At 41.9% G+C, this 27,795-nt stretch overlaps 3 protein-coding genes across 4 annotated transcripts; 1 reads left to right on the forward strand and 2 right to left on the reverse strand.

The window, feature by feature from the left end:
* Positions 1 to 8,861: 8,861 nt before the first annotated feature.
* On the reverse strand, positions 8,862 to 10,861 carry cfap184 (cilia and flagella associated protein 184). The gene is made up of 2 exons (XM_076289752.1): positions 10,805 to 10,861; positions 8,862 to 10,672 (listed from the first exon to the last, which is right to left on the reverse strand). The coding sequence occupies exon 2, from the start codon at positions 10,647 to 10,649 to the stop codon at positions 9,123 to 9,125; it is 1,527 nt and encodes a 508-aa protein (XP_076145867.1). The 5' UTR covers positions 10,650 to 10,672; positions 10,805 to 10,861; the 3' UTR covers positions 8,862 to 9,122.
* Positions 10,862 to 10,985: 124 nt separating this feature from the next.
* tada2b (transcriptional adaptor 2B) lies at positions 10,986 to 16,305 on the forward strand. The gene is made up of 2 exons (XM_076289191.1): positions 10,986 to 11,285; positions 11,829 to 16,305. The coding sequence occupies exons 1-2, from the start codon at positions 11,016 to 11,018 to the stop codon at positions 13,086 to 13,088; spliced, it is 1,530 nt and encodes a 509-aa protein (XP_076145306.1). The 5' UTR covers positions 10,986 to 11,015; the 3' UTR covers positions 13,089 to 16,305.
* Positions 16,306 to 17,647: 1,342 nt separating this feature from the next.
* On the reverse strand, positions 17,648 to 21,235 carry grpel1 (GrpE-like 1, mitochondrial). 2 transcript variants are annotated; one of them, XR_012987659.1, is made up of 5 exons: positions 21,126 to 21,235; positions 19,970 to 20,126; positions 19,321 to 19,402; positions 18,349 to 18,771; positions 17,648 to 17,793 (listed from the first exon to the last, which is right to left on the reverse strand). XR_012987659.1 is itself a non-coding variant. In XM_076289192.1 (4 exons), exons 1-4 carry the CDS (start codon positions 21,191 to 21,193, stop codon positions 18,425 to 18,427), a joined length of 654 nt encoding a protein of 217 aa, XP_076145307.1. In that variant the 5' UTR covers positions 21,194 to 21,234; the 3' UTR covers positions 17,648 to 18,424. The 2 variants fall into 2 exon arrangements, 1 of the variants encoding a protein (XP_076145307.1); XM_076289192.1 differs by having other exon boundaries at positions 17,648 to 18,771; positions 21,126 to 21,234.
* Between the last annotated feature and the right edge of the window lie 6,560 nt (positions 21,236 to 27,795).

Here is a 27,795-nt window from a genome sequence, read left to right on the forward strand (position 1 = left end):
CGTTTGTAAAAGTATGCGTTTGAGGGAGATAAATCTCTGTTTACGTGTAAACGAAAGGGCCAAACGCATACCAAAGTATGCGTTTATTCAAATATCTAGATACGTGTAAACAGGCCCTTAATCTACATAAAAAACGATACCATGATACCACATATGTTTCGCTGTACTACCACCCTTTTTCAGGCTAATTCGCTTTCTACATTGTAATGTCCCTTAATTGCTCCTTGACGGGCTGAGTGAGTGGGGAGAAATAGGCACCAAACACACAGCACCAAACTACCTGTGTGAAGCTGGCCCCCCATGTTACTCAAAAATGATTAAAAACACTGATATTCGTTTGTGCCGGTTTGTGCCGTAAAAATTATCGTTTGTGCTGTTAAGGGTTTTAAGTAATTAAACTTTACATTTTTCTGGCCAGTGACGTCACTCAGCCCCCCATACTTGTCCAAATTTCCCCAAAATAGTCTCAATCGTTTGTGCTACGTTTGTGCTCATTTGTGCCGTTAAAAGTAACATTTGTGCTACTATGTTTTTTAAGATATTCCACGTTATTTGTTACACGTGTGACGTCACTCAGCCCCCCATCAATGTCGAAATCTTTCCAAAATAGTCTCAATCGTTTGTGCTAGGTTTGTGCTGATTTGTGCCGTTAAAATAAACATTTGTGCTACTATGTTATTATGGTTTATTTATTACTCGCGTGACATCACCAGCCCCTCGTCAATGTCCAAAACTCACCAAAATTGTCTCAATCGTTTGTGCTATGTTTGTGCTGATTTGTGCCGTTAAAAATAACATTTGTGTAGCTATGTTTTTAAAGTTATCACGCTTTGTTACAGGTGTGACGTCATCCAGCCCCTTATCAGTGTCCAAATCTCCTCAAAATAGTTGTGATGGCTTTGGCTACGTGCGTGTTGATTTGTGCCATTTAAAGAAACGTGTGTGTACTATGCAGTGCGTGTGTGTGTATATTCACTCCAAGTTGGCCTACCATAACTCATCACTGCACTGTAGCCTATATTCTCTAAGATAAACAAATGTATTCTTCAATAATTGTATGCATCAGAATTACAGTGGATTGTGCACACAAGCAGCACTTAGGCTTTGTTGCTGACCCAAGTCTCCAAGGCCACCGTGGATATATGAAACTTTGCAAACAGCAAAGGAAGGAGGCAGCAAAGCTAGGAGTTATTTTAGATGGACAAGAAGGTAGGCTAAATTGGTATGTTTGTCAAAATAATGTTTAAACATTAAAGTCATACGACAGTAGGCTATACTAAAACTAAAGGTACATTTGTAGCCTTTTTAGCACTTTATAAAGTTGACTAAATTATTAGGCTACTCTTTAGCTATAAACCTAAGAAACAGCTTCCTTGCACTTGTGTTTTCTGCTCAGATCAGGAGAAACATTTGGTAGGCTACAGTTTGGGACGATTTGGCCAGTGTGTGTGAGACTGATGTCATGCGCATAGCAGATAGAACTTGGTAGGCTAATGTAAAAATATAGTTACAGAAAACACATTGATGGGCTGGGCATCACGTGTAATAAACATAGGAGAAATGTCGGCGCAATCAGCACAAACGATTGGGTAGGCTATAGGCCTAGGTTTGGACATTGATGGAGGGGCTGGGTGATGAGCTAGGCTACAATTGCTGGACAAGGCCGCTGGACAATTTACATAGTAGCCTACCCTACAAACGTTTATTTAAATGGCACAAATCAGCGGCTATTTTGAGGAGATTTGGACACTGATGATGGGCTGAATGACGTCACACATGTAACAAAGCGTGTTAACTTAAAAAACATAGCTGCACAAATGTTATTTTTAACGACACAAATCAGAACAAACATAGCACAAACGATTGAGACCATTTTGGTGAGTTTTGGACATTGATGGGGGACTGGTGACCTCACGCGAGTAAAAAATAAACCATAATAACTTAGAAAACATAGTAGCACAAATGTTTATTTTAACGGCACAAATCAGCACAAACCTAGCACAAACGATTGAGACCATTTTGGAAAGATTTCGACATTGATGGGGGGCTGAGTGACGTCACACGTGTAACAAATAACGTGGAATATCTTAAAAAACATAGTAGCACAAATGTTACTTTTAACGGCACAAATGAGCACAAACGTAGCACAAACGATTGAGACTATTTTGGGGAAATTTGGACAAGTATGGGGGGCTGAGTGACGTCACTGGCCAGAAAAATGTAAAGTTTAATTGCTACTTAAAACCCTTAACAGCACAAACGATAATTTGTATGGCACAAACCGGCACAAACGTAGCACAAACGAATAGCCGTGTTTTTAATCATTTTTGAGTAACATGGGGGGCCAGCTTCACGGAGGTCACCAAACTCTGAGCACGGTTAACAAAATCGGATATTGTAGGCACTAAAAGCTCCCTGTAAGAGCCAAATCAGATTTTTAAAATGTAGGGTTTGTCAATCAAATATACATTTTTCGAACGAAAGGCGTGGAAATCGGTCCTTTTACGATACATGATGACGGTATTGATGTGTTATGCTTTCTGGACGTTCGCCTAGATTAGAATCTATCCCCCTTTTTCAAGTTCTGAGCAACAGATTTGATTAGTCATGACCTTTGCTACTTCGAAGCAACAACTTTACTGCGGAGCGGACATTGACATTTGCGAATACTGTGTTATGTACAGTTAGACTAACCAAGTCAACAAGGCTGACTGCATTGACTAACTTACCGTTAACCTTAGCTACATAGCAGCTAAACAGAATTGTCATAACTAGCACTAGCCAAGGTAACATGAATGTAATAGAGCTATTAAGGTAACTAACTTAACGTTATGATATAGTCAACTAACATTATACACTACGTAAACTATTGAATGAAGTTACCAACTTTATCATACCTGTAAGCCAGACCGGTAAATACCAATGTCGTTGACAAGAATATTATTATTTTGACACATTTATGTAGCATTGTTGATTAATACAGCAGCTTTGCCAGCTAGCTGTCTTCATCAGTAGTAACGGTCGAACACAACACAATCTTGAGCGCGAAAATCTTTTGCTCTAAGAGAGGGGGGAGGGGGCCTACTACATCCGGAAGTTTCACACACCATTCTCCATAAGCCCTTGCTGCGGGGACTGATATTGTGCCCCCAGAAAATGTTAAGGGGTGGCTAGATGAGGCCATTCCTGTCGTCACCCCCCAAGTCATAAACTTGTGAATTTACGGATTTAAATTAATTGTAGCCTACCCACTGCAAAATATCACATAATTATATTCATGCAGGTTGCAAGTTCACCTGAAACATGGTAGAAATATCTATTCAAAAGTACAGTTGATCTGTGCATGCCATCGATCAACTTTTGAGTCTTTGGTGGAATTGAGCGAAGGGTTGCCGGTACTTATCACATTTCTACAAGCAGCGCACACACACACACAAACATACACACATGCACGGACGCATGCTTGCAAACACACACACAAACACAAACATAATATAAACCATGCATGCACGCACACAGGCACACACTCAGTTATAAAGATACATGCACACACATGCACACACTGGCATGCATACACACACATGTGTAACCGAGGTCGTAAATCGTCCGCTCACGGCCCTCGAACCCACCACCTCAACACACACCGGCATGGGAGTCGAACACTCTAACCACTGAGCTAAAAGCCCAGGCTTCCAATTCAGTGGTTAGAAGCGTTCTTAAGGTTAGGGGTGTGAGGATTTACACGTGCAACTAGCATGCTAGCTCAGTTCGCCTCCTTTACACATGCACACACACATAAACACACACACACACAGCACGCACACACATAAACGCACAAGCACGCACATACACACACACACACACACACACACACACATAAAGACACACGCATACACAGTACACATGCACACACACAAATGCACACTGCATGTGCACACACACACACACACAGACAGACAGAGAAGCACACGTATACACAAAAGCAAACACACATGCACACACTCATTTACATATACGAAAGTTCCAAGAGTAGGGGATGGTTTAGGACATGGGTCACCAAACTGAGGCCCACGGGCCGACTCAGGCCCGCCACCCCCCTTTGACTGCCCCCCAGCCCCTCTGCCCCCCACTTCTTGAACCGGCCCTATGAGGCAATCCCCAAAAGTCATCATGGCCTATTTTTTTTAATTGCTTTTTGGAAAATAATAACATGTCTGCATCTGGTATTTTGTTGATTTTTTCAGTTAAAAGGTGATATTTAGTTATAAAATGAACTATATTTGCCGAATTTTCATCACCCGACATGCTCGAGATCAAGCAGTCAACAGACAACGCACGTGCAGAGAACAATGAAGCCTGCTGGTGGTCATTTTGGTCTGGGTCATACAATTCTATGTTATATAGCTGACCTGCCCACCCCCTACCCCCCCCCCATCATAGTAAGGAATGATAGGCCTACACAAAACTAGTCAACTAGCACTACACTGCAGAAGTTATAGCATTTTAAACAGCTAATTTCTGCCATTTTTACCAGACAACTGTTCATATTATTCTCCCATTTATGCATCTCATTAACTTTTGTTTTGCATGCAACACCCATTGTTGATGACCCATCCTTGGTTCAGTTCAAAACTGGTGAAAATGTGGGCTGGTTCACTAGATAGGCTAACACCAAGGTTCAAAGAGTTCTGAACGGAACCGGTTCAGTCAAAAACGTCCTGAGTAATTTATGCATGATAAGTAGCCTAGGCCTACTCTGTGAGCAATCATGTACGATTGCCAAAAACTAGCACATAACAGGCCAATGAATAGTGACATAATAGGCTACAACGCAGCTAGAAATTAACGTTAAGATAAAGTTTTTTAATGTTCTAATGTTACGTTAGAGATGTTAAAGATAACGTTCAAACACGTTATAGAACATTAATGTGTACATTTAGTGGATGTACACCCATTGGCCTATAAATGGTGGTGTTGAGAGAAGGGTAGAGGATGATGAGGAGAGGAGCTACAGCTACTCTTTCTCTCTCTCTCTCTCTCTCTCTCTTTCTCTCTCTCTCACACACACACACGTATAAACACACCCGCCCACACACACATGCACGCATACTGTACATCCACACGCAAACACACACACACATAAACACACACTCACACACAGGCATGCACACACACTCCCTCTCTCTCTCTCTCTCTCACACACACACACACACACACACAGGCATACACACGATTGCACACAGGCACACAAACACAGGCATGTATATTCAAGCTTATACAAAAGTTGCTTATAGGGGATGGAGTGGTAGGAGATGGAGACAAATTGACAACTGTGATTTATTTTTGTGGAGAGGAAGTACAGGACTGAGCGGCGGTCTAGTAGCAAGAAGCCCCTCACATAATAGATAGTGGAAATATTTGTTTGTAAACCCTAAAACAACATCTAATGCATTTTCTTCTTTCACAGCATGCTAATTTATCATAGCATCTATTAGGTCCGCAACAAACGATTATTTACATAGTCGATCAATATTTTCCCAATTATTAAAGTTGTTTGATTAAATTACCAAAAATGTCAATCAGTGTCACTCAAAGCCCAATATTATGTAATTAAATGCCTTGTATTGTCCACACCAAAGATAGGCAGTTTACTGTGAAAAAGGAGCAAGGTAAGATGACAGTATCAAGTTTAAGAAGCTGGAATCAGCACAGGCTAACTCAGGGGGCCGCAGTCTGGGTTTCTTATTCTATTATTATTATTTCTTAAGGTTTCTTATTCTGTGAGAGTGTAAAAAATATTCACCACAAAATATATTGGATGCTTCAGCTCTATGTTCAAATTAAATGACAGTTATGTTTAGATATCATGAGAGCCATAATATTGCAGGATTGTGGGGGTGGAAGGTGAGCTCTCAGAGAAGTCACTCATGGGCCTTCTTATGTGTTTTGGGGTCGATAACCTTTTCTTCAGTTTGCAGCATACATTTTCAATGCAATTGAGATCCAGACTGTTTGGGGCAATGCTATTGACTTCACATCTTTACTGAAGAAAGGTTTTAACGTTTGTTTTATGGCAAGATAAAGCATCATCCTGGAAAATGACTTCCTCATCGCCAAAACTTCTTTTGATTAATGGAATGACAAATGTGTCCAAATTGTGCATTTGCTGTAGAAATAATGACATCTCCCCTGGTCCTTTATCAGACATGCAACCCCATATCATCAGTGACTGGAAACTTTCTTGTTTTCTTCAGGCTATATCTTTATATTTTTCCATTGGAACGGCACCAAACAAAAATTCATCTCATGCCCTTTGCAGATTTGTGATTCGTCTCTGAATATCACTCATTTACATACAAATTATTCATACCCTTTTTAAATAATCAATGGAAAAATATTTTTTCTTACCCTTCTCCAGATCTGTGTCTTCACAACCCTGTCTCGCAGGTCTATGGACAATTCTCTCGACCTTGTGGCTTGGTTTTCACTCTGACATACACCATCAACTGTGAGACCTTCGAGTATTGTGTGTATTGATGAGAAAAAATAAATAATTGAATCCATTTTCATCCAAGTCTGAAACGTAACAAAATGTGGAAAAAGTGAAGCGCTGTGAATACTTATGCACTGTACATTACCCTTTATAGAAAGCATATTATGTTTTCATTTCATTTTCCAACTGTTTCAACTCTCTCACAATAAATTCTTTATAAGAAACAGCAGTCTATGTTACAGTATCACTGTTTGTGTATAGCTCGTGGGTCTCTGTTTTGCCACCTCATGTCTTACTGTCCATCCAAGAGCGGGCTCCGTAGACCAGGAGGTGAACCCACTTTACCATTGGAGACTTTACCCAGTGCAACGACTCAGACATTATCCTGAAACCCACTTCCCTGCAGGGAGGAAAAAGACATTAATGCAATGCCAGACACAAACGCTCCCTATTAACTGCATTGATATATAATTATTAATTATGTGAATGTCTGTGTGTGAAAGACATAGTATAGACAGCACACCAAAGGAGACTACATGGTCTTGGCCACTAGATGGCAGCATGGTTGCATAAGGCAGCCCAGAGAGCAGTAGCAGTAGCAGCAAAAACAGAAAAGACATACAGTAGGACTAAAGGCAGACACAGAGACTGAAGGCTATACAGTATTGTAAAACTATTACACTTTATTGAGTGTTGATATGTCCAGTGCATTGAAGGAATTCATTGAAATTTCGGAGTTTTCGCAGGCCTTCGATCTAATTCCAGAAGATCAGCGCACCTAGTCCAATAGCACCAGAAAATAAAGCTCCTTGTTGTCCAGACACTGGTAGAATATGGGATTGGGATGGGAAAGGAAGATGAACAAAAGTTGACAAACATAATACAGCTCAAATAAACAGAGACGACAACTGGAACCCTTTGCACTGAACTCTTTGCACTTATCATGAAGATTAAATATCTGGTAGGCATAATTATCACTCTTAGTATAGGCCTCATTATTTCTACAGATAACTACTTCAACTACTTTAATAATTAAGGCTCCTTTTCCCCTCACTGCACTCACTCATGGTTGCTCCTAGCATGTGATCCAGCACAAGCTCCTCCTCTCGCCTATTGAAGTCTACCTGGTCTACCACCAGCTTCCATCTCTACATGAGGACGGTCAGGTTTGCTCACACTTGTGCAGCTCTGCTGCCTCCTGAAGCATGGCACTCTCCTTCAGTTTCAAGGAACATTGTGCCATTGTATTTGGAATATTTTGAAAATCACATAAAATGACAATAAATACATCCACATAAATGTATTTTCTAATGTGTTATGCATTCTTTTTTTTTACAGATTTGAAACCAAGAAGGAAGAGATGCATTGACCCAAAATAATTATATTAAGAAGAATGGAGGTTGGATATCATATTTGCAAATTTGTCCAAAAAGATGGTTTTGTTATAAATTACTGTATGCCATTATTATTGGTGATTTTCATGTGTCCGGGTTGACCGACATGACATTTACATCTAAAATATCCCTATATCACCACATACATGTTATATTCTTATTAAACTTTTGTTATTTTACGAATTAAATATATTTTCCTTATGACATTAGACATATTTATGCAGAATAAAATCATGTTATTTGGTAAATATTTGATTTTTTTTATTGCGTCCCTTGGTTTGACTTGGTGACCACCCCGTCACATACATTTTTTTGTCTGTACTTGTTTTGATACATTAACTTGTTTTGTCTGTAAAATAATAATGTCTGCCTGTAGAGCACCCAAGAAACTAAGGAGAAAAATTCTAACATTCTTTTACATTGTTTATTTGTTGTTTTTTCATTACAATGATGGGATCCGTCAAGCTTAATTCAACCACCCTGTCACGCAAAATAGACAGTAATAACTGTTTTTCCATTACAGTTTTAACACTACGATTGCTAAGCAAATATATTTCTAATTGAAGGCATGTATGTTAAGTCAATAACTTGACACTTATTGAGCCATTTTATCATGAAATGTAGCACTCTGTCACATTTATTATATTTCAATGTGGAAAAAAATGTATGTCTGAGGTGGGCAAATGTGATTTTTTGGAGGGTGATCATGTCTTTAATGCTGTAGATAAATTGAAAAGACATTTACTTTTGATTAAAACCCGTTTCACAAAATGAACCCTTTAACAGGAACTCTTGAGGACAAAATAGTATTATGTAATATGCAATATGCAATAGTGCATGTAGGGCATAGTGCATGTAGGGCATTCTGGTAGTTCAAAGCCCCCAGTTATGCTCAGTGTTGAGTTGACAACAGAAAATTCATGAAATAAAATACTACTGTAGTGGTCTGAGGGACACTCCTTTCCCTGATTTCATTTTTTCATATTTTATAAATATAGCCATGAAAAAAAATGCTTCATTTTATTCACACACCCTGATGTGTCATACTGTCACAAAAATACAGTACTGCAATACTCAAGATATTAAAATATCATCAATATCAATTCAATTGTACAAACGGTAACAACCCAAGTAAAGAGAGGAAACATATTCAATATATTCATCACATTCCATAAGCTCAGAGAAGTGTTTAGCATGTTATAATTGTCTGCAGTTTGTGTTGGAGCCAGTAGGTGTCAGTGCTCTGCCAGTTTTGTTTGCTCCAGTTTCTTTTTGACTCCAGCACACTTGAGGATGAGCTCAGCATGCCGCCTCTTTAGCATCTCCAGCCTCTGCTCCAGGGCCTCTGAGGTGTCCACCTTCTCCTCAAAGTCGCGCAGCAGAATTTGGTTCCCCAGGAGACCGCAGCGCTGGCGTAGCCGTAGGTTGTCCATGCGCAGGCCGTCACGAGCCTGCTTGGTCCGTGTGAGTGCGTCCCTCTTCCGAGCCACCAGGGCCTCCACGTCGGCCAACTGCACGCGCCTGGCCTGGTTCTCCACCTGCACGAACTGCAGCTTCTCCTTGACGTGCGTGAGCACCTGCACGGTGCTGGTGATCTTCTTGCGGAGCTTAAGCAGCTCCTCGTTACGCTCCTCGATCTTCTCGTTGTACGTCTGGTTCTCGATCTTCAGCTGCTCGAAGTCGATCAGGTGCAGGCCTTCGGCCAGCTCCTCCTTGGAGCGCAGCTCCGCCTCAAGCTTGCCTGTCTTATTCTTGAGCTTGATGTTCTCCAGGCGCACGGCCACCAGCTCGCTTTCACGACGCTGTTCGGCCACTTGAATCTGCTCCACCTCGGCCTGCGCTGCCTGCTTGCCCAGGCGCCGGCTCAGTACAGCCACGGCCACGGCACGCTTCTGCTCCATGAAGGCGTGCCACTCGTGGTCCGTCTGCCCCAGCTTTGCCTGCACCTGCTGACGCAGTTCCTCAGCCTGCTGCTGGTGGAGCTCTGAGTCACGACGTTGCTGGTTCTTCAGGCCCTCCATGATGTCGATGTACTTCTGGTAGCGCTGTTCTTGGTCTGACACAGCCTTGTCTCTCTCCCGTTCAGGCTTGGCCTCGTCGCCGGTCTTCCGTCGAAAGTACTCCATGAGTTTATACTGCATCTGGGTATTGTGCTGGTTCAACTTTTCCTTCTCATTCTGAAGCTCTGTCAGGACTTCCATGTAATCAATGCAAGTGTCTTCTTCAACCTCTGCCTCCTCCTCCTCAACCTGCTCAGGGCTCTCAGAGTCAGAGCTGCTTCTTTCTCCCTCTGGTGTCCCTGGATCTATTCTTGGAGGCCCATTGTCGTTCTCAGTGATATCATCATATTCTCCTTTAATGCTTCCTTCACGCGTAAGTGGTTCACCGATGAGGGGCTCCATTTCAGGACCCTCCCCCTCTTCAAATGCTTCACTAGTTGGTAAGCCAGCATTTATGTCTCCCTCTCCCATGCTTTCTTCTTCCCTTTCTTCCTGAACTTCAAAAGCCTTTGTTGTGGAGTCTTCTGCAGTATGGCTTAATGGGCCCTCCTCTCCTGTGATCTGACTTAGGTCTTGGTCTGTGTCTGTATGTTCTTTCTCAACTTGATCAGAGGGTGTGGCATTCTCATTTGGGTTGAGTGCTTTTTCTACTCCAGAGTTTTCCTCTGAAGCTTCCGCAGTATTAGACTGAGCATTGTCGTACTTATTTAAATCTACGTCGGTTTCACCTATTGCTACAGTCTCAGCCACTTCCTCCTCCATGTTAAGGCGAACCTTGAAACAACCTAGAGAAACATTGAAATATAAAAACCCAATTTAAAACACTTGATAGGCTACAAAGTAAAAAGCAAAATGTTAAAGTATAACTCAATGTGTCATTAAAATGTTTATGTTAGCTAAAGAACCGACTATCCTACCTTAAATGACAAGTCAGGACGTAGGATTCTTCAGTGAAACCATTATGTTTTAGAGTTGTCCTGGAAACTGGGTGAATTGGCCTATCAGAGACGTTCGCGCTGTTTTGATTAATATTAATGAGACGCAGCACTAGCTGACCGGAGACACTCTAGTACGCATGCCCTCCCTGCGAGGCACTGCTGCTTCCAACAACAAGCAGAAGCCAGCAACATGGCCGACCTGGGGAAGAAGTATTGCGTGAACTGCCTAGCAGACGTTACAAATCTGCGGCTTCGCTGTACCGATTGCCAGGATATAGAACTTTGTCCGGACTGTTTCTCTGCAGGCGCCGAAATTGGTAATCACCGCCGATGGCACGGCTACCAGTTAGTAGATGGCGGGCACTTTACCCTGTGGGGTCCCGAAGCGGAGGGAGGATGGACGAGCAGGGAAGAGCAGTCGCTACTCGATGCGATCGAGCAGTATGGCTTTGGAAACTGGGTAAAATGCATATTTCTCTCATTTAAAAATTATTAAATTATCAGAGCTGTGAATTTTCTGAAATGGCGAAGCAACAGTACTGTTTGTTCGACTTGTATTGGTGGTTGCAATAACATTAACGAAAGCTGTCAAAATGCAGCGAACGTTGGGTCAATTATCGGTATCCTACTCTACGTTAAGTTCTCGTAACATCGAATGATAATGCAGGAGTTCCCTCGAAGAAACTTAGGCCTACTTTTTGACTATTTCTTTTGGAATAGGCAGACGGAAGCTATTTGTAGTTTGGCGGATAGTTTGAAAGATAGTAAAATTACTTATCTGGCGAAAAATGAGCTAATTCCTATAGTGTTAAAACCAGTTATGATATCAGTGATTGTGCAGCTCTACTTTAACATGATGTTGCATGAATTGCGAGAAACTACTATGAATGAATTACTAGGAATAACAGACGGCTTTGTTTTTTGTCTTCAAGCAACAGTGTAATCTCAAGAATGCGTTCGACCTCTCATAGTTGTATTCATTTGAAAATCAAATGTTTTACAGGAGGATATGACTGCCCCAGGCAGGACCCCTCAGGAGGCCATGGACCACTATGTTACCATGTACATTCATGGCAACCTCGGGAAGGCTTGCATACCTGACAACATCCCCAACCGCGTGACTGACCACACCTGCCCAAGTGGCGGTCCGCTGTCCCCAAGCCTAACCACCCCACTGCCCCCGCTGGACATCTCTGTTGCTGAGCAGCAGCAGCTGGGCTACATGCCGCTGCGGGACGACTATGAGATCGAGTACGACCAGGAGGCGGAGAAGCTGATCAGCGGCCTGTCGGTCAACTACGACGACGAGGACGTGGAGATTGAGATGAAGCGGGCACACGTGGACATGTACGTGCGTCGGCTCCGAGAGCGCCAGCGCCGCAAGAACATCGCCCGCGACTACAACCTGGTGCCCTCCTTCCTGGGCCGGGACAAGCGGGACAAGGAGCGGGACGGGCGCCCCGTCTCGGGGTTAGCAGGCGTCGGGGTCGGGGGGGGTGGCACAGGGACAGTGGCTGGTGGCGGAGCAGGAGGAGGAGGAGTAGTGGGGGTGGTAGGCGGACTGGGGGCCGCTCCCTTGGGAGCCGGGGGTGCTTCCACGGGCACGGTGGTTCCATCGGCGGCTGTAGCGCCCAAGCGGAAGATCACCAAGGAGGAGAAGGAGCAGCGGGTAAAGCTTCGCCCGCTCTGCCAGCTGATGGCGCACCGCGAGTTCGAGGAGTTCTTCGAGAACCTGCACAAGGAGCGTGTGCTGCGCGCCAAGGTGCGCGAGCTGCAGCGCTACCGCCGCAATGGCATCACGCGCCTTGACGAGTCGGCCGAGTACGAGGCCGCCCGGCACAAGCGCGAGAAGCGCAAGGAGAACAAGAGCGTGGCCAAGCGCGGTAGCAGTGGCGGAGGAGGAGGTGGCCAGGGAGGGGGCGGGGGAGGCGGAGGTGGAGGCGGAGGTGGGGGAGGAGGAGGCGGCACGTGCCCCGGAGCGGGCGGCATCAAGGAGGAGGGCAAGGACGGCGAGTTCTCGGCCATCGAGAACCTGACAGGCTTCGAATTGCTGTCTGACCGCGAGAAGGTGCTCTGCAACTCGCTCAACCTCACCCCAGGGCGCTACCTAACTGTCAAGACTATAATCATCAAGGACCACCTGCAGAAGAGGCAGGGGATCCCTTCCAAGAGCCGCCTGCCCAGCTACCTGGACAAAGTGCTAAAAAAGCGCATTCTGAGCTTCCTTACGGAAAGTGGCTGGATATCCCGGGATGCATCCTAACAGCCTGGAAAATGGACAGGTGTTTTTCTTTTTTCCCCACATTTTCTCATGTCTCATTATGTTTGAAATGGGGCCAAATTGCTGGACACTACATGCAGTCCTTATTCAGATGTCCATGTATTTACTGATGTACAGTCAAGAAACAGAAACAATATTCCATGTTTTTTAGAAAAAAGAAAGAAAGAAATCCGTTCCAGTCCTCAACCTGAAAGGAACAAAAATGCCTATATATTTTATACTATACAACAGAGTGAGACTTTACAAAGAGATAAAAAAAAAGGTTAGGCTATATTTCTATACAGAATTCCCTTCTACATTCGTTTTGCCAAGGAATCTCACATACTAATTAAGGTTTATAAGCATTTGGATGTGGAAGCACTTTTTGCCTCATTCTGTTGGTGAAGTAAGGGGGGAGGTCATTCTCATTAAAAGATGATGTCCTGGAGAACCACAAGATATGGCAGCTAACCTTGTCAGGCTGCACTGCTAAAAGGTGCCATTTTGTCTCCACCATTGAATATCAATTGCTTTGTGTTGTGGAAAACAAAACAAACAACAACAAAAAACACAACAACTTTGTTCATCTCCCTCTCAGGTCTCCATCATAGTTCTGATCAAATCGACAGCTATGCTGATGCCTGCGTTGCCTCTTGAGGCTTCAAAGAAGCACAAGGTTCTTTTCGTTTGCCACAGTGTGCATGTTTCTTTCTTTGCTCTTCCAATCTCACAGCTTGTCCATTGACTCTGAAGTGAGTGGAGCTGCGATGTTTGAGTTTTCCTTGCCCATCGTGTTGGATGTGTTGGGCTGAACATGTTCTTTTTACTGGTGTGTTGGAGGCGCATATGGTTTAAGTGCTGTGTTGCAATTTCTCGTGAAAAAGAAAAAAAAAGACATGAGCATGTTTACTCTTTCCTGCTGATGCTCAATGTAGTTTTTTTGTTTTATATTCCTTGCGTGAACTGTTGTCGGTCGGGTGTGTGCTTGGTCTAGCTGGCTTTATTAACATTGTAAAATCACTGTTATGGATGCATTGATAATATCTTTGTCTAGGGGGAACTGTCCAGAAGAGAAATAATAGGTCCCGCCACTGTGACGAGTACTGTGAGCAACATGGGAGTCTTTGCTAGAAATTAAAGACTAGATGTATAGTCCAGATCACGTTAGGTTATGGTGCAGAGGTGCTTAGATATGTGGTTTCATCAATCAGTGTATGTGGTTTGTGTGTACAAAATGAAAACAGTGTTGCAATGGAAACTAGTGAGAATAAGTATGCATGTCCTTCCTGAAAGCCTTGTAAAAAAGAAACCTTTACCCCTTTGCTAATATATTTTTGCTATTTCCAATGGAGGCATCATTTAGATGAAACATATTTTTGTCCCAGTGTGCATAATTGTGTGTATCTGTGTATGGAATATGGACTACTGCTATGTTAGGGACTCTTCAAACATTGTGGCCCACATAGAGAATATGAAGCACTACTAAAAGAATGACAAAACCGAGTAAAAACATTTATAAAACAGAGAAAAGTGAAGGAGATTGAAATGGGGCAGATAAGATGGATGAAGAATGTTTCTGCATTCCACTTTGTGTCAGGCAGATTTTATGCCTGAAAAGTATTAAAATATGGCCTATTTCCTGTGCTGACAGTCTTCAAAGAAGAAAAAGAATATCCTTGACACCTAAGATCACAGTCAGAGCTTTGTAGCTTTTGTTGGTGAGGAGGTACAGCCAAAGCATTAACCTGAAATCTAAATCAAGGTCCTGTTTAGGGGAGGGGGGGGGGGTCCTCCCATCTCTCTCCAAAAAGGAGAACACAAGCCCTTTCTGCCTCCTACTCCTTGTCGCACTGTTATCAAAACATTCTTTCTCAGATAACGCCAGCTTTTTTTTTTGTCTTTCTCAAGTGTTGTTCCAAGATCAAAGGAAGGGATGTTGTTCATTGTATCGACAATTTAAAGAGAGAGAAATCTAGTCACTTGCTTTTTTCTCCTTTACAGCCTTCTGCTGTCAGGCGCTCTTTGTATGCCTTGTTTGGTGTGGCTGACTCGACCCCATTTAAATGTAAATAGCAAATTGACTAGCGATGGCATGCCAGGGACACAGATGAATACAAACGAGATTTTGGGGTGCGGGGGAATGGTTTTAAGCTGTCGTCCTCTCATCACTTCCATAAGTAATATTGCTGGACACACTACTTGTCTCGCCCTCTTCCCTTCGTGTCAGCCATGTCATGATTGTGATGGAGTCTTTCTGAAAGAAAAAAAATAGTCTTCATTTATTCTTTGCTGGTGTGCTGGCTCCTATATCTTAACCACATGCACTGGAGGAACCCTGACCAGTCTGATTACTCCTGACAAAAATGAAACTCTTATTCATTAAAAAGACAACATATTGTCAAGCAGGAAGTCACATTACTGCTATCGACTCGGTGCTTCCAGATTTAATATGGTCACATCTCTGTAGAGTGGGAAACTGTGTCCAAATCAGGTACCTTTATTAATCAAGACTTTGTGTGGAGACCTCGGTAACCATTATCCAGTTCAAAATGTCTGTAGTTGTGTGTTCTCAATATCATGCCAAACTTTTCAGAGCTGATCTTACGTTTAGTATGTTGGAATCTAGAGTAGCTAAACATGATCAAAGTTGCTTTGAAAATGCTTCAAACCAAACATATCCTATCTTTGTTTCGTAGGCATTTACCAGGTCTTTTTTTTACAGCAGTTACAAGGCCAGATACAGAAATAGGACAAGCAAATAATTATAAGCAAAATTTCCTCTATTCTACAATCCTTTTTGTCTTTTACATTGGGTATACAATTGTACATTTTATTTCAGTGGGACGTATTGTGAAGTATCTGAGTGAATGTAAATAATGTTTTGAAACTGAAATATTTGAAAAAGAAATGGGATATTCAAAACAATGACCTGTGAAATGTAAAGTATTTTATTTCAAGAACAGTTTTTATAACTTTTTGTAAGGAAAAAAAAACTGAGAGCGATGTTCGCTTTTACAAAGTTGCTTTTTATCTGTATGTTGTCCTAGCATGCAGTTGAGTTGTTTTTATGTACCTGTAGTACGCTCAGCAGTGGTAGGCAGGTTTAGTGGTTGAGGCCATTATGTGGGCTGGTTCTCTGCCCTGCATTTTGTGATTGCACATTGCAATTTGTTTGCGTCAACCTCTTGTTTTGTATTAAAGTGCACATACTTTATTCTGATGTTGCTGTCTGACTGTCCTTGCATCCTTTGCAGTTATTATAATTTTTACACCATGTAAGGGTGTCTGTTATTTATCCTTAGGTAATTCAAATTGTATAGAACTGCTATAGCCAATGTACATGTTCCATGTGCCAAAGTATTGCCAGGAAAGAAGTTTTTATATTTCTGTATTGACATTTTATTTCAGTAGACTTTTCAACTTTCATCACATGTGCATACACATTTATTTATACAGTCCAGTCATGGAACAGAAGACACAGTCCCTTGTCATGGTCAGGTGTAGACCTTCAAAAAGGAAGATATTACATGAAACATACTGTAATCATTACAGAACTTTGAATTATGTCAATAAGGTAATGGGTGTTTGTGCTGCCAGCCCAATGTTTGAGATTTTACAGGAAGGGAAATTTGCCATTTAGGTCTCTTGGAATGTTTCCAGATGTGGCTATATTTATGATGTGATATTTAAAACATAATTAAATATGTTTATTTCATAAGTGTGAAATATAGATACATTTTTGAAGTTCACAAGCAATGAGATTTACTGTATGTTGTTGGATGCCAGTGATTTGAACAGAACCTGAAAAAAAACATCTTTGTTGAAGACACCACTGGTTGTGCATTTCCCAGTATTAAAATGGCAAAAATAATAAAATAATAGGTTTCAGAGAATTAAATTTTAGGTTGGCTAGCTGTTAGTATCTTTCTGATGGTTTACAAAAATCTTCCCTTAGGACTTAAGCTGACAGAATGGCTTTGTAACTTTTACAGTAGAACCACAGTGCTCAATTTTTCTAGTTGAATAAGGTCTGTGACCTTGACTCATTTTCAAACAAGATCATTGATGTCACACTAGTTAAACTGTTAACGGTCATCACTTGTTAGGGAAGTTTATTTACCTAATGGTACATAATGCCTTTCTGAGATCAATCTTAAGTCCTAAGAAACTAGGGATAATTTCCCCATGTCATTTCTAACTCACCTAGGCAATATAACTGTGTTATAAGTCCAGAAAAACAAAATAATTATTATGGGATTTCCTGAGGGCTGTTTTTTTATTTATCCTTTATTTTACCAGGTGATGTCCCATTGAGATATTCAAATCTCTTTTACAAGGGAGCCCTGGGGTTATTCATCAAACTTTGTAATCTTACTTCGTGAAATAACTGCCTGGACTGGGAAAAAAACACTGTTATTAGCATGTACTCCAGAAATTAGCTTTTGGATTCACATCTGCATTATCAGCAAGAGATTGCCATGAGACTTGGCGAGTAAGGACAACTTTGAGTAAGGACAAACCGTGGGTCTTGAGCGATGCTGTCCAAAAACTATGACCACCTCTCTCCTTCAAGGAGTTTTATTATTTATTATGTAAAGGTTTCATTAAACTTTAAACATCCTTTGTAAAATACTATGATGACATGCCGCCTGCCAATGTGAATAAACCCAGTGCACTCTGGGACAATGGAATCTTCCTCCATTTCCATCTGAAAAGGTAAAGAGCAATTCTGAACAAAACTCTGGAGACAGTAAGAACAGGACCTAAAATTAACTTCATGTCAAGACTATGGCCATAATGCACATATGATACAGCTGAACCCTATGACAAATTGCCATACATCTGTAAAAGACTAAAACCACTGTACGTGGTACACTGATCTGCTGTAATTGGTAAGATTTCAATGTTTCTGTTGCTGTATTATTAGCTTCATCACAGCTCCATTCTGTTTGACCAGGATGTTCTCCTACCTATGGACTTCAATGATACACCACGTATAGGATTGATAACATTATGGCGTTTTTTTATGATTAACATAAGCATAGCTTATTGGAAAACTGGACGAAAACAAATGCATACTGACTGTACTGACAGATGACTGCAGGAGAAATGTGCTGTAGGTGCTTGTTCCCTCCCTCCCTATTTTTTAACATTAACTCTAGGTGAGGGTCCAGAGATTTGCTGTCAGTTTGATCCTGTGTTTTAAGTGTTTTTTCCAACTCTCTTTCAGGCACCATTTAATGGGCTCTCATATAATGCCCACCTTCAAGAGCCCAAACAGATCAGAACAGATGTTGCCCAGGTAACAGGACGTTGCCACGGCACCAATGCCCCAGGGCCTAGGGAGCCTTGACCACGCCCACCAAAGCAGGTCGGAGGGTGCGTCCATGCAGCTTGTAACCAACTTTGGTGACCGCCGCAACAGTGCCTGGCTCCTTGCCCGCGACAGGTGCTTGGAAGAGAGCTTCGTGCTCGTAGGGGTCGAACTTCTGGCCGTCAGGGTTGAGCTTGACCAAGCCGTGTTTGGTGAAGACCTTCTGCATCTGGACCTCGGTCATGACCAGCCCATCGTACAGGTTCTTCAAGTGAGGGTTCTGTGATGTGACCTCCTCCTTAGGCACACACTCTGTTGCCTTCTCCAAGATGTCTGCCACCTCTAGAAGATCTTTACAGAAGCCCTGGATGCCTGGAGGAGACAAATTTTTTTTTTAATACCACCCCTGGCACACTTTCAAAGTCTATGCAGGGATGCAAACCAGTAAAGGGCCGTCACACCAGAAATAATCACCACAACGATAACTACGATAAAAGCGTCCACGCTGATGATAAGGAAAGTCTCTCCTCGTGCTGATGAATAATGTCTACAATTTGCTGGATTCTGATTGGCCATCAGCTTATTATGGTTCTCAAAATGACTCAAAGTGATCCCCAATGATATTGTTATTTATGTTATCATTATAGTTTATGTATGGACGTTGTCATTCATATTAGCGATATATCATATATATCTGTTTATCAAGGTCACCAAGTACTGTTGGTACGGAAAAAAAAAATTCTACCTAGCTTGAGTTTCTGCAGCTACAAAAGGTGAGTATTTTATCTCTATGTTGTATTAAAAGTATCCATGCATATAAACTAAAAAATGGTTTAGGAGATGTAGAAAATCAACAGAGCAAGGTACAGTGACTTGGCCAGGGACTTAAGCCCTTCCGCTTTCCTCACTGTAAATACTCACCGTACAGCTTTGCATCGTCCACCATCTTCTGACTCCTATGTCTAAGGTTCTCTGTGTCTGCCAGTGCCCGCTTGTATTTGTCCTGACCAAAAAGTGTAGAAAAATGTGTACGTTTTTAGAGCTCAGCTGACATATTATCACACTTCAACTATTATTCGTGTACTGAATATTTCTGGAAGTGCCGTGGCAGAGCAGTACAAAACAAACTGACCAATACCACATTACCCTTACCACGTCTAACATGACTAAATACTGAAGCACTGAATTCAAGAAAGATTACGAAAAATCTCAGTTCAGTGATAAATATCAGGGCCCTTGATTGTTTCTGTAATACCTTATACCATAAACTACTATGCAACTCATCATCAGTAACTTAAATTACCACTATTTTAGCAGTGGTTGGCCTGTGACTATTACAAATGGACAGAAGTAACAGGAAACATGACAAATGTTGTGTGAAACAAACAATGAGTGCCGCTAAATGCCACATGGATTCAATGGACACTTGCACACAAATATTCTGTATCCCAACCTTTCCACAACAGGAAAAGCCGGGTTGGGAACTCGGGATACAGAATATTGAATTCTGGAATATTGGATACTGAAGAAAAACAGCTTTCTATGTGGACTTTATGAAGTTCCCACTCACTGTGAGTTCTTTGACTTGCTCCTCCAGTTGTACCTTCTCCTCGGTCAGAGCCTTTTCAGCAGGACTCAGCTCAGGCTTCTGTGCTCCACTCTCTTCCTCTGAGCCAGAGCCCGGACTTTTCTGGTGGGCTGCTGTGCATAGTAGCCTTGGAGACGCCCTATGACAGAACACAGGTTATGGGGATGGGAAAGGGAACAGCGAACATATGTCATTGTCAATATGAAATACCAATGTAGTATGAAATACAGTCAGAACACGTTTAGGTCTCGAGAGGTCATACAACAATACCAACAACAACACTGAAGTCTACATCAATTCGACATCAGCAAATATGAGTAAAGATTTACTCGAGAAGTGATGATTAGGAAGCGACTGGTCACCCATAGTGTTACGCCGCATTTCGTGCTGTCCCAGCCCTTGGTTGAAGGGAACAAAGCTCACTAGCAATTTAACCTTGACAGCAACCAGAACCCTATGAATGGCAGACACTACTCGAACATTGAAAACTTCACGGTAACATTACCCACCAATAAGGAATCGAGGTCGTAAAGATCACATGACCAGCACTTTCCACAGCCTACCTGATTTTCATAGGTGATTATTAAGTAACATGCTAACTGATAGCGAACGTCGTAACGTCATGACTGGCTTTAACATTGAATCTGGTTCGACTGCAACATGTTCAAATGAGAGGTTAATACTAATACAAAGAGTATAAATGGCAAGCTAAAGTAAACTCAACTGAATAACGTTAGGTCTCAGCAAAATTGCCATCATAGTTGACGCTACTTTAAAATCCTAGGTGATTTTAAGGGATGCTAGCATGCTAGCAAGCTGAATTTGTGTAACATTATTCTATGAACTACTGGACCATTGCAGTCAGTATGTAAATTACGAAACCAGTGAACGTATGGTTAAAACACATGACTACCATATGACATAAGATTAGACATAACATTCATATTAACCGTAGCAAAACGGAAGGGAACTTTGACTACCCAACGTTAGTTAGCTTCTAACGTTATCTGCATGTGACTCGGCTCAGGCTGTCGCTATCATTACGAGCAGAACCACACTGACAACAGATTTTTAACGTAACAAGATACATTACACGAGAAAGCACGTGAGTAAATTTTCATTTGAGAATTATTCTTACCTGACGAGTGAAGGAGATGCTACAATAGTGTAGCTCTGTCTTACAGCACGTACACACCAGCTCGCCATGATCAGTGATACAACACGTTGGAGGACAGTCTAGTGCAATCTGCAGTAACTCCAGTAATTTGACCAATCACAGCAGCCGTCTACAAACTCCCCGTTAGCCCGTCCATTCAAATACGCGCAAGCGTCCCATTTCCTTCCTGTAGTTTGGTAGAGCGGAAGTTAAAGGTCAAATGCTACACACGTGAACAAGGACACAATGCTGTATCAAGGCTGTGTGTAATTTTACATTGTGTAAAGGCTTTTTTTCAACTTCGTGCACGAATTTAAGGATAGCAAAAATACACTAATGACCCAAAGATTGACAACAGTGTGGTCCAATTTGTTTGCGTCAACGTAAGTTATCCAAACACGTACAGAACTTTATAACGTAACGTAGCTTTACATTTGCCTGGCACAATCATGATATTATGTAAAGAAAGACAACACTCTTGAGGCCAATTTGGAAGCCAAAGTAACCCAAACAAACGACTCTTCCAAGCTATGTTTACCGTTGTCATTCAGATGAATAGGCTTATGACGCTTATCGGTCTAAATTGGGGAAATGACGCCTTCCCGTGGCGACTGGTGACCACTTGATTTAAAGGAAAGGAGGGCACCAGCCTGCAAATTACTTTATTGACAGCAACGAAATGTTCCTTTTTTTCTATACATGAGAATGCCCTTGTCACTAGAGGTGAAGTGGTTTTCGTATTACATATTTGTCCAGTCATAAAAACTAGGTCCAATTCAAGACTATTCCTCAGTGGTTCCATGTGGGTGGAATTAGTTGCCCACGTCTGAGTGGAGCGATGTGCTGCATCCCTGAGTGTCTGAGTCTGGAGACAGACACCACCTATCAATCAGCGCTCTCCGTTCCTGTGATAGATTTGGGTCGTTTAAGAGGGGTCTAAAGACATTCCTGTTCAACATACGGCCTACTTAGTTGTTTTAAGCGCTTCTTATGTGTTATGGTTTGTATAATATTGTTTTATTTTCATTAGGGTGTTGATTAATTTGACATTATTGTTTATTATTGATATTATTATTGATAATAATATTGATATTATTGATTGAAAAGACATATTGTTTTATTATTGCTTTTCCCCTCATTTTCATTGCTTTTTTTTATTAGGCTATTGATTGAATTGATATTGTTGTTTATTATTACTATTCTCCTTATTATATTTTGACCAACATTCTAATCTGTTGTTCAATTTTAAATATTATGTATTTAATTTAAATTTAAATAAATGCTGATATGGTAAAATGTGTGTGTGAAGCAGCCACTCTACAGTTAAAGTAGCTTACTGACAGGCTAGAGGTTCATTTTCTTTGAACTGTAAATAAAGTTTCATAGTTTTTCCACTGTAACTGTGGAAATATATCAGAATTGTGCTGCAGAATTGCACTTTGGAGTGAAACGTCCTTTAAAAGGATTTGATTGTCTGAGATGCCTTAATTGACTCACTATTCCAGCATTACAGTCAATGCTTTGGAATGGATAACTTATATGTACAGATCTAGATCTCTTTAGCATTCTAGATGTCTTCTTCTTCTTTCCTGTTTGCTTAAAAGACGTCATATAGCCAAACAAACAGGCGAATCCAATGCAAAGCAGTCCACATGGTAGCTGTTAGGTTAGAATCACAGATATTTATTGATGAAATCAATGGCTTGTTTTCAATAAATACAGTCTGAGAACGTTATGTAATGTTTGAGTTTCCTGGCTTTTGTAATCTTGCAAGGCTCCTATCAGTTTCCCAGGTCTGAATAAATTATTGAGCATGTTAGTCATGAGGCCTAAACTTTACGACTTCAATTTTGAATTGTAAGTGGAAATGGTAGGAAAAATCTTATGAATCCCGGCTTACAATTATGAATGGTTGATATTAAAGTGAAGGGTTTTAGGAAACACCAGGTTCAGATGATTAATTGAGCATTACAATGAAACATTCTGTGGGTTTTGGATTTATATGCAAATAAATAAATAATTTTAAACACATCTCTGTACACTTTGTTCAGTATAATACATTTTAAAGGTTACATTTAAATGGGAATACAAAGAGAACTGGTGGGGCATGCAGAGAGCACAGACCTCCGCAAAGCCAAGTCACTTGTGTCTATACAACGCGAGATATCAGTGTGTGATTGGCTTTTATATGTCGACAAAAACACTGTCTAATATTAATCATAAGATATACATCACCTTTATAAAAGGGTCATGATCCTACCCAATGAACAGTATTACATTTTCCAATATCAAGCGTTCCGTATATGCATTGGTAATGTCAGAGACTTCATTCTCCGTATTATAAATCAGTGTAGCATTAGAATGAGCTTGAAGCGATTATTTAATTTAAAGGAACTGCCATGTGTTGCTTTAAATCCTTTTTAGCATGGCATAGGGCTGTTCCTGGATCACCACCGCATCTTGCTCTGACATACCTCATCAGTGACACTCTTGATTAGACAAACATGCTTGGTTCAGCAGCACAGTATTTACACAGACATCAATCAGATGTGTTTGGAGCAGGGATAGATGGGAGATATGCTGGCTATGGGTGTATTCTGGAGCTAGCAATAGTAGGCATATAATTCATAGGTCAAACGCAAATGTTTAATTCATGATGCACAACAAAGTTTTGGGAGATTTTGTCAAAACTGCAACTTAAAGGTGCAGTCAGCGATTTTGCAGGAAGTCTTGTTTGTTTGTTTGTGTTTGCGTTGATATTAAAATGTATTAGCAGCCAATTTGGTCCAAAACATCATACATTATATTAGCATGGGTTTTCCCATGCTGCCTTACGTGCGCGATTTTATTCACGCTGCTAGGCAGCCTGGATATCATGGAGCAAATTTTCGCCTCAGTTAGGACCAATCACAGAACGGAGGGAGGGCAGCAAGACGATGACGACACACCGAAGCCGTTATGAGCTACGTACAGACGCATTTGATAGACATTCGTAGCGCCCAATAAACGGCTCTGGGCATTCGTAAACTATACGTTTCAAATATAGTACAGTACGCTGTGTTTGGAAAATAGGGTCCCGCTGGATTTTCATGTAAAAAATTATTTTTTTGCATATTTTGCTAATATAGAGTCTAAGGAACAAGATTTTTTTGTCTTCAAATTTTCACGATCCATCTTTAGTGTTTTTTTCTGTATGTTTTAAAATAAGCGATTATATCTAGTCCGAAAAGTGATTTCCACTTTTTGCACACAAAACCCCCAGATAATGTAGAAAGGTTGTTGGTTCTAAAACAATATCCATAGTTTTCAAACTTTGAGTGTCTGAAAAGTGTAAAAACACCTCCACCCTTGTTGCCTATGTCAAAAACGATTTCTTAATCTTTGCTTTTCTTGATGCTTTCCTTGACCTGCCATGTCATTCTGTTGTCTACCTTAAGAGAAATTTGTCTTGGAAATAATCTATAATCTGTACAGGCAACACAGTACACCACTACGTGTCATAGGCATGGGTAGTTGAGTAACAGTAGGCAAAATTAACAAACAAAAGAATATAAGGTACAAACAAACAGACAAACCACGGTGCATTTGCTCTCTTTAAAAGCAACGGGTTATCCACAGCCAACAGACCGGGCGTGCGAGAGAAGCAATGAAGTCTTAGAATTAAGAATAAAGCCATGTTCTTCCAACAACAACAACCACAAACACTCATGAGCCAAAAATTTCAAATGACCGGCATTGTTCTCCCAGATAGGAAGCTACGTATATGATCACCACCCACGGGTGGGCGTGTGGGCCAGCGCTGCAGGTCAGCCTTTCCACATGCACACCTGGCTTTAAAGTTCACCGTCCTGGTAGCATACCTATCTACTGCCAAGGCCTGAAGGGGACGGGGAGAATATTTACTTCTGCTACACTGGCAGAGAACTCATGTGAAACATACTGTGCATGCTGTCCTGCAGTATTATGAGTGGAACGTCTTAAGGGGGCCCTCTTCCCCATACAGCCTGATCTTATAGTGTGTGCCAATTCCATCAAGACACTCCACAATTTCATACTTGGTAGACACCCATGTATCCTGGATTTTGTGCCGACCGTGAAAATGGTTCTTGCAAAAGAGTTTACATGTACATTTAGCTGACACTTCTTGACCAAAGTCACTTACATACTGTATGTCAGCTATATTACAAGGGATCACATTTTCCCCGGAGCAACTTGGAGTTAAGTGCCTTGCTCAAGGGCATAACAGTGAAAGCCGGGAATTGAACCTACAACTTTCAGGCTACTGCACGCTAGCCCAGATCCTTAACCACTACACTACCACTGCCCTCTAGAAAAAGATTAGAGTGTCAGGTGGTAATATGGGTACAGTGTCAGGACCGCATACTGCAATCTCCCAGAAGAACTAAATTTATTGAGTTAAAAACATAACACAACGTTTCAACCCACCAGGGTCTTCATCAGGTGGGTTGAAACGTTGTGTTATGTGTTATGATTGCAGTGTGCGGACAACTACTCTTCTTTCCTTGATAAGCTTTTTTGTCCTGCACCTGGCCTCAGTGAGGTGGGATGTGCATACAACCACTTTGAAGAGGACAACAGCATGGGACAACACCATGCCTATGATATGCAGCAGCCTCTTCTAAGTGTCTCCTAGCACTAGCATAGACGTTGCACCACCCAATCAGTCGGTGGACTGTCTCTGTGGTCACCTCCAGAATTTCCAAGTAGGTGGTCGACAACTGTGGCTTCTGACCGAACATCAGCTCGTATGGGGAGTGCTGTGTGGACTGGTACACAGTGGTATTATAGGCGTACAGGAGCTGAGGGAGCAACTGGGGCCATTTACGCTTCTTTTCAGGGGGTAAGGTCCTGAGCAAGTCATGTAGTGTCCTGTTGAAATGTTCACATTGACCATTCCCCTCTGGATGATAAGTGGTGGTTCTAGTCTTTGTTATGATGTAGGTGTCACACAGGTGCTTCAACAGCTCCCCCTCAAAGCTGCGCCCCTGATCAGAGTGGATTCTCCTTGGCACGCCATCCACATAGAACCCTCTCTCAGTTAGAAACTTAGCTACGGTGAAAGCTCTCTGATCAGGGGTAAGAAAGGCCTGGGTAAACTTTGAGAAAACATTTGTGACTACCAGAACATTCTCTTGTCCTGTGCTAGCCCAATCCAAGAGAGTAAAGTCAATAGAGATTATCTACAAAGGCTTAGTGGCTAACATATTTCCCAAGAAGGTTCTGGCTTGGGTTGTCTTGCTTTAGCAACCACACAGTGCCACACTCAGAACACCACTTTTGCACCTCATGCCACATCTGGGGCCAGTAGCACCTCTGTCATATCAAATCTGTGGTCCACCCCCAGATGGCTGTAGTTGTTGTGTAGGCTAGTGAGCACTTCGACTTGCAACAACTTTGGCAGTAAAAGCTGCAGCACTGGATCCCTGGAAGGAGGAGCCTGGATCGCTTGGTACAAGGTCCCATCCACTTCCTGTATCTGGGACCACTGTTTTATCAACTGCGAACTTCCCTTGGTTCACCCCACTTGTCTTAACGGGTATGTGGTCGTCCCTGTCACCAAAACCACAGGTGTCTGGAAATACAGGGATCAGTTCCTTGCCGGACTTTCAGGTCTCTTTTGGCTTGACCAGGGATGGTGTCCCCGAGGCTTGCATGTTGGCTATGGCAAGGGGCAGGGGGACGTCCAGGCCGTGTGACACAGATCGCAAAGTGTTAGTGGGGCTTGTGGGAAGCCTAGAAAGGGTATCGGCATTGCGATTGCGATGGTCCATTTTTTTCTGTGATTGCCCACTTGACTGCAAGGAGTTTGAGTTTCATGGCACTATAATTATGACCGCCGCGCAGCGAAGCGGCGGTCATATAGGTTTAGTCAGAATTTTTTTTTTTCTTTTTTTTTCTTTTTTTTTTTTCGCATGCCCAAATTTCCGTCAATGATTCCCGGGACACTGAAAGACCAGGGTACACGAAACTTGGTGGGCATCTAACCCCATATGGATAGCAAGGAACCATCGTTTTTCGTTTTGATCTGTAGCCCCCCCGCTGGACTGCACCCCCCGAAAGGAGGGTAGGGCAGACACAGTTTTCTGTGAATATCTCGAAAACTGTAGGGTTTAGGAGGACCATTTTTTTTTGTATGTTGATCTCAAGGGGCCATGTCAACCCATTCCATAACCACTCATTTCATGTATAGCGCCACCTACTTAAACACAAAAAAGTAAAAATGAGGTGTTGTAATTGAAGGTATCTGTGACCTAACATAGTCAAAACTGCACGAAATTGGAATTGTAGGATCATTATTACACCCTCTGTTTTGTGGAATTCCGTTCATGGGGGGCCACACAATAAATTAATTTATGCTACTATACACCAACTGGCCTGTAGGTGGCCGGAGACAGTTTTCTGTGAATATCTCGAGAACCGTAGGGCCTAGGAGGTCCACCTTTTTTATGTATGTTGGTCTTAAGGGGGCATGTCAACCCATCCCATTACCACTTATTTCATGTATAGCGCCACCTAGTTAAAAATTAAAAAGCAAAAAATTAGGTGTTTTCATCACAATATCTCTGGCTGACAAGGTCAAAACTGCACGAAATTAAAAGTGTAGGATCATTATGACACCCTCCGAATGCAT

This window comes from Alosa pseudoharengus, unplaced genomic scaffold (assembly GCF_046254945.1).
Source record: "Alosa pseudoharengus isolate Yale_2024_CS ecotype anadromous, Long Island Sound unplaced genomic scaffold, YU_APseudo_1.1 YU_APseudo_1.1_scf_17, whole genome shotgun sequence".
Lineage (NCBI taxonomy): Eukaryota > Metazoa > Chordata > Actinopteri > Clupeiformes > Clupeidae > Alosa > Alosa pseudoharengus.

Bases quoted from the DNA above. Each gene is read 5' to 3' on its own strand.
- cfap184 (XM_076289752.1), bottom strand. From the start codon at position 10,649: ATGGAGGAGGAAGTGGCTGAGACTGTAGCAATAGGTGAAACCGACGTA.
- tada2b (XM_076289191.1), top strand. From the start codon at position 11,016: ATGGCCGACCTGGGGAAGAAGTATTGCGTGAACTGCCTAGCAGACGTT. The intron at 11,286-11,828 runs GTAAAATGCATA...AATGTTTTACAG, and splicing joins AGTATGGCTTTGGAAACTGG to GAGGATATGACTGCCCCAGG.
- grpel1 (XM_076289192.1), bottom strand. From the start codon at position 21,193: ATGGCGAGCTGGTGTGTACGTGCTGTAAGACAGAGCTACACTATTGTA. The intron at 20,127-21,125 runs GTAAGAATAATT...GTTCTGTCATAG, and splicing joins GCATCTCCTTCACTCGTCAG to GGCGTCTCCAAGGCTACTAT. The intron at 19,403-19,969 runs GTGAGTGGGAAC...CTTTTTGGTCAG, and splicing joins AGCAAGTCAAAGAACTCACA to GACAAATACAAGCGGGCACT.